At 60.2% G+C, this 5,683-nt stretch overlaps 1 protein-coding gene across 1 annotated transcript; it reads left to right on the forward strand.

Annotated features, from left to right (window-relative positions):
* Positions 1-350: 350 nt before the first annotated feature.
* LDBPK_291210 (hypothetical protein, conserved) lies at positions 351-3,656 on the forward strand (the record flags this gene model as incomplete). Its single annotated transcript, XM_003862490.1, has 1 exon — positions 351-3,656. One exon carries the CDS (start codon positions 351-353, stop codon positions 3,654-3,656), a length of 3,306 nt encoding a protein of 1,101 aa, XP_003862538.1.
* Positions 3,657-5,683: the final 2,027 nt, after the last annotated feature.

The raw sequence follows: 5,683 nt of genomic DNA on the forward strand, positions 1-5,683 counted from the left end.
GGCTCCGTGTGCTTCTCGACCATTTTCCTTGTTGACGGCGGAAATCGCTGCCTTTCTCCCTCTCTCTTGTCCGCCTTTGCAAGGGTGTTTATTCTCGCTTAACAGATCGCGGTGTGTCTGACCATTTCGTAGGAGCGGGCTTGCGCACAGCACAGAACGCGCTTTTCCTCCCTCTCTCTTTTTGCCACCCACATCTGAGCGCCATTTCTCGCTACGCGGCCGCACACAGAGCCCACTTGCGAACGCCGCAAGGCCTTGCACTGATGTCCGCTGGCGCATCCAGCCCGGGCACCTACGCCTACCCCTTTGTTCACATGGGCAATGACGCAGCAGGAAGCCAAGCAAGGATCATGAGTGGTAGCGCCGGCGCCGCTGACGCCATGCCCGCGGCAGAAAACGGCGTTGCTATCGCTGGTGTACAGCAGGGCTACTGCCGTAACTTCCGGCCTTTTGTGGTGAGCTACGGGCAGCCGTACAACGGCGGTGCTGGTGGCATGATCCAGAGCGGCGCTACCGCCTGCGGCAGCAGTTACCCTTCGTCTTTCAACTCTTTCGAGCTGCCAACAATCACGCCGCCGCTGCTACCTCAGCCCGACTTCTACGTCGCCGCAGCCGCGGCCCAAGCGAACGACTTCTACTACCACTCTTCTCAGCCTCGCTACGCCGATTCGCCGCTGACCTCGGCAGAGCTGTGCGGTGCCGGCACCCGCAGTGCCAGCCCCGTGATGGGGTACGGGGCGACACCTTCCATCGCCGGCATAAACGGGTATGGGTACACGGACCAAGCTGCCGGCTCCGTCTTCAGCAGCTGCAGCTTCAGCGGTTCCCGCTTTCCTCAATGGTATCTACCTCGCGGGTATTACTCCATTTCTTGCTCCAACGTCGTTGGCGGTAGCTGCGGCAGTGGCTATGGGTTGTACGCTGACTGCGCGAGCAGCGGCATTACGCCCACCTCAGTCTCGATGGGGCAGAACTCTGCGGAGGAGGAGATGCTCAGCAGCTCACATGGGCGGTCGCATTACGTCATGATGCCGCCGCCTCCGCCACGACTCTCGCCCCAGTCGAGCTCTGGCACGCTGGTCCCGTTTGCGCTGCCTCCGTCGTATGCGGCCACAGTCGCCGGAAATGATGCGCATGCGATCGGCGTGCCGCCCACATATCCGTCTGGCGTGATGGAGTTGCCGTCGTCGGCCTCCTTGTCAACCAGCTCGCCCGTGTCTAGGGCGGCGCGAGCCCCGCAGTTCCTGTCGTACGACGGCCGCGCCTACGACATTCCACCATGCAAGGCACATATCAGCAGCGCCGACGCCGCGGCTGCTGTGACGCAGTGCTCACTCGTGGCTTGCGCCCAGCATGGAGGCTACAGCCCGGTGGACGCCTCCCAGCCCATTCGCATGTCGACTCAGAAGTCGGGCACGCCGCATGACATGCATGCATATCCTCGCGCGACGTCTCCACTTACTCAGCGCCCCTTGCCGCACAGCCATCGGAGGAGCACCGGCGCTGCGTCAGAGCCGGCAGAGAGGTCCTGCTCGCCAGAGGAGAGCGCGCTGCTGGCCGACGTGCACGCGCGGCTGATGCAGCAGCACCGCTCCTCTCAGCTGCTCAAGGAGCGCTCCGCGGCGCAGAGGGCCGGTGTTAAGCCGCTGTCGCGCTCCGACCTCGCCGCTCCTGCAAAAGGTCCAGCCTCGGGGAAAAAAGTCGTCGCCAACGGCTCTAGCCACGAAGCTGCTTCTACCAGTAGTATGGCCGCCGAGGAGGCGGCGGTGGCGGCGCTGTCACCCATTCCACGACTTCCCGCCGCAGGCGCTGTCGACGCCGAGGCATCTGACCAGTCGCTGTGGGGAGGCGACGAGGCGGCCGCGCAGGCCCCTACTCAGGATGCTCTGGATCGGTTGTTGACGGTGCCGGGTGTCGTATGGCGGCATGATCCGTATAGCCGCATCGTTCTGCCGCAGACCCAGGCCACCGTCGAGAGCGACGGCAGCGAGGCGACCAGCACATCGTGCTCCTCGCTGCCCACCGGCAGCCCCTACGTCGCACGCGCCACCCTCGGTTTCTCTGACCGCGGCGACGCCAGGGCCAACGTCACGCAGCCGCCTCGCTCGCCAGACATCGCAGCGGGTGCGAACGGCAGCAGCAGCAACAGCGCCGACGGGGTGCGACCCAGCCCCCGTCGCCTGCCGACAAAGAAGGTATGTGTGCGTCATTACGTGAACGGTGACGGCGACTTGTCGCTCAGCCACGAGCACAGCGGAGTTGTCGGCGCACTTCTGAGTGTGAGGGAGGCAGCGCCCACCGCGACCGTCCCCGTTGCTCTCTTTGCGAGTGGTGCCTCCGCACCGCTCCGTCACTCGGCCTTTATGGACGATGATGACGGTGCCGCCCCAGCGGCCCCGCCGGAGACAGAACCGATAACTGTGCTCACGGTCACGGCCTCGGCGCCTGCGGAGCGTGGCAAGCCGTCGGTGCCGAAGCCGCGCTCGAAGCAGGTGGGCCTTCCTGCGTCGGCCAGAGGCGCAAAGGCGGGCGCCACCAAAGAAGACCCTGTCGTGTCCACCGATTCTTCGTCCTGCGTCTCGTGTGCGTCTGGGCACCTTAAAGCGTCGCACGTGGCGTCGCCATCGACACTCGATGCCGTAGTCCTGGCTGAAGCACCTGGTAAGGAGGACCTCTCGCCGGCCTCAGGCGTAGTCGGCGCCTCCGCTGATCCGGCTGCTGCGGCAGGGGTGTGGCCTGCGGTACGTCGTCCAGGCCCGTACTCTTCGCCCTTGGGCTTCAGCGCGGCCCGCTCCGCGTACCAGTCGGCGTCGAGGTGGGGGTGGCGGCCGCGCAGCGCGCGCGTGTACGCCCTGGCGCAGCCGGCGGAGATGGCCTCGACGAAAGAGGAACTGCTTGCTGCCGACCTGGCCGACCTTGACACAAGCTACCTTCTTGGCCTGTGGCAGAAGCTGGACTCTAGCGGCTGCTTCCGTGATGCACTGGAGCTCCGGCGGTGCGTGATCGGGCCTGGTAGCAACAGCTCCACCCGCGTACTGCGCCGCATGCTACCCCTCTCCCGCCGCCTGATGAACCGCCGGCGCGGTCTGGAGGTTGAGAGCGGCGACGGGCCGCGCTTTACCGTGTTGGACGAGTCGGAGATGAAGTACGTGTGCTTGCTGCAGCACCGCTTCCGCAAGAGTACCGCCGTCGCGTCAGAGCACTACGCCCCTGGTACGATGGTGGTCGTGGATGGAGACATGGGTGTCGACACCGGCATCGTCACGCTCTCCATGACGCGCGACGAGTACGAGGCCATGACAGATGTGCAGCGACGTGCCGCTCACCTCGTCGTACACCTGGAATTTTCGCTCGCCGCCTCCATCCACCGCGCCGCTCTGGCCGACGAGATCCTGATGCATGGTAACACGCAGCTTCCCCTCGAGGAGGCGACACTGGAGTTCCTTCGGTACCTGACTACGCAGCCGCACCTGTTTCAGAGCTGCCGTGTGGAGTGGATGCACTTTGTGGATGTGGAGTTCCAGGCGGACGGGCAGAAGCTCTATGTGCACTACACTTCCGATACCCCGGTGCGTTTTCTCGAGCTGGCCACGTTCCTCAACCACATCTTTCACTGTCGTATCTGGATGAAGGTTGTCAAGGAGGAGGACTGGTAAGTGCATGGTTGTGTCTGTGGCATGTATGTCTCTCTCGCGCTTCCCTACCCCACGGAACTCCTTCCTTCCTTCCTTCCTCCTCTCGCTGTTTCTGTGGTTTAACCACGTGTCAGCTGCCCCTCTTTTTTTTCTTATTGGAGGGGGGAGCTGTAGTTTTTGACTTTCACCCCTACCCCACCCTGTTGCGACGTGCGATTCAAGCGTGCACTCCCACGCAAACGCCGTCACGGTCGGTGCGCGTGGTCGACATCGGTTTTCTGTTTTTTTTTTTTTTTCTGTGGTGGTTTTCAACTTGTTTTTGTCGTTACTGCTGTCGTTGATTTCGTAGCTCTGTTCGCTACCATCCTTCTCCGTTTTTTCAAGCAATCTTTTCTTTTTTCGTCCTGGCGGGCGCCAGTTTCCGGACTCGCCAGCCCCGTCCCCATTTTCCACAACATGCCCTCGCCATGCTGCCCGAGTGCCAGAAGCTGCACAACGTTCGCCTCCTCCCACGCGAGGCGCACTCGATACATCGGCGTGCTTGTGCTTTTCTTTCTTGGAGTGCCGTTGTGCGTGCGTCTGCTTGTGTGCACGTGCGCATTACTTCCTTCGCTTTGGGTGGCCCGATGCCTTTCCCGTTGTGTGCTGCGTTGCTATTATTACGGTTACCCGCCCGCCCCTTCCGACCCCCTTTCTCCAGTCCGTTTGCAGTGCTCCTCTCTTTCCTTCTTTGTTTTTCTCTTCGAGTTGCTTCAACCTCTGCCACTTCTCGTCCTGTCCATGCACGTGCACATGCGTCGGTGTCTCCCACCTCTCTCTCTGCGTGCGGGATGTGCTCTTGGTGAGCAACATCGCCAGCGTCATCGACGTCGCTTTTCCTTTTCGCCCTCTTCTCTTTGTGTGCGTGCATGCACATATCCACACACACACACGCGTGCGCTATTTTTTTTTCTTTTTCTTTGGGAGGCTCAAGGCGTAGAGGGAAGGAAACCGTGCTAAGGCGAAGCAAGAGAAGCAACAAGGCTTCACAAACTCTTTATGGATTCGACTCTCTCGCTCTTCTCTCTCGCTTTTTAGTTGAGCGCTGAGACATGGTATGTGCCTGCGCGTGTGCCCGTCTTTTTGGATGCTTTCTTTCTGCGTCCCCCTTTCTTATACATGTATATATGTGCTCTTGATTGTTCATGGAAGGTTGTGGAGAGGGCTGTATCGCGCAGGAGAGAGAGACAAAATTGTTTGCTACTTACAGGCTTCTTTGAGCTTGTGTTGGTTGCTGTACTGCGGAGCCACACCCATCGAGGAAGCAGCCCGTACTAAATTGCGTACTGTGTGACTCTCACTCCTTCGAAGCCCACTTCTCTGCCCTGTGCCAGCAGAATGGGGGCATGCAACCTATCAAACACTTTTCTCCCGTACTTGTGATGCGGAATGATACATCTACGCACAGACACATACGCGTTCTCAACTGCAAGCGTTTCTTGCGTGTGTGCGTAGGCGAATACGTCTATGCCAGCGCGTGTCTACGTCAGGCACGCGCTTGGCGGCGTCGGAGGGAACAACACATTCACTCTGGAAGGAAAACAAAAAAGTGGAGGAAGCCATTACAATCCCCCTCTCCCCACATAAAGAAAAGGTATCGCAGTGGATGCTGCTGACATCATACTCTCGTGGCAGGTGAGCGACGGAGTGTGCTTGTGTGGCTTTCACGGCTCCGCAGGTAGTTTGGCTTGCTTCCTCCTCCTCTTATATAGTCAACGACGATTTGCTTTACACCGTGCACGTGCGCCTACGGGTACGCATATGCTTGATGTCGGTTAGCGGCTACTTTCTCTGTTTTTTTTTTTTTTCACCGTGATACGTCTGTTGTTGAATGAAGTCATGCTTTGGTGGCATCATGCGGTCCTCTGACCACGGCTTGCGAGAGCATTCACACAAATGGACACACGAGCTAGTCGACTTGCCGCGTGCTCTGGTATGCGTGCTTGTATTCGCTCCTCCCGCGGGCGCCATCGTCGCCGTCCCCCTCTCTCTTTCTTTCTTTGTATGTC

This window comes from Leishmania donovani, chromosome 29 (assembly GCF_000227135.1).
Source record: "Leishmania donovani BPK282A1 complete genome, chromosome 29".
NCBI classification, from domain to species: Eukaryota; Euglenozoa; class Kinetoplastea; order Trypanosomatida; family Trypanosomatidae; genus Leishmania; species Leishmania donovani.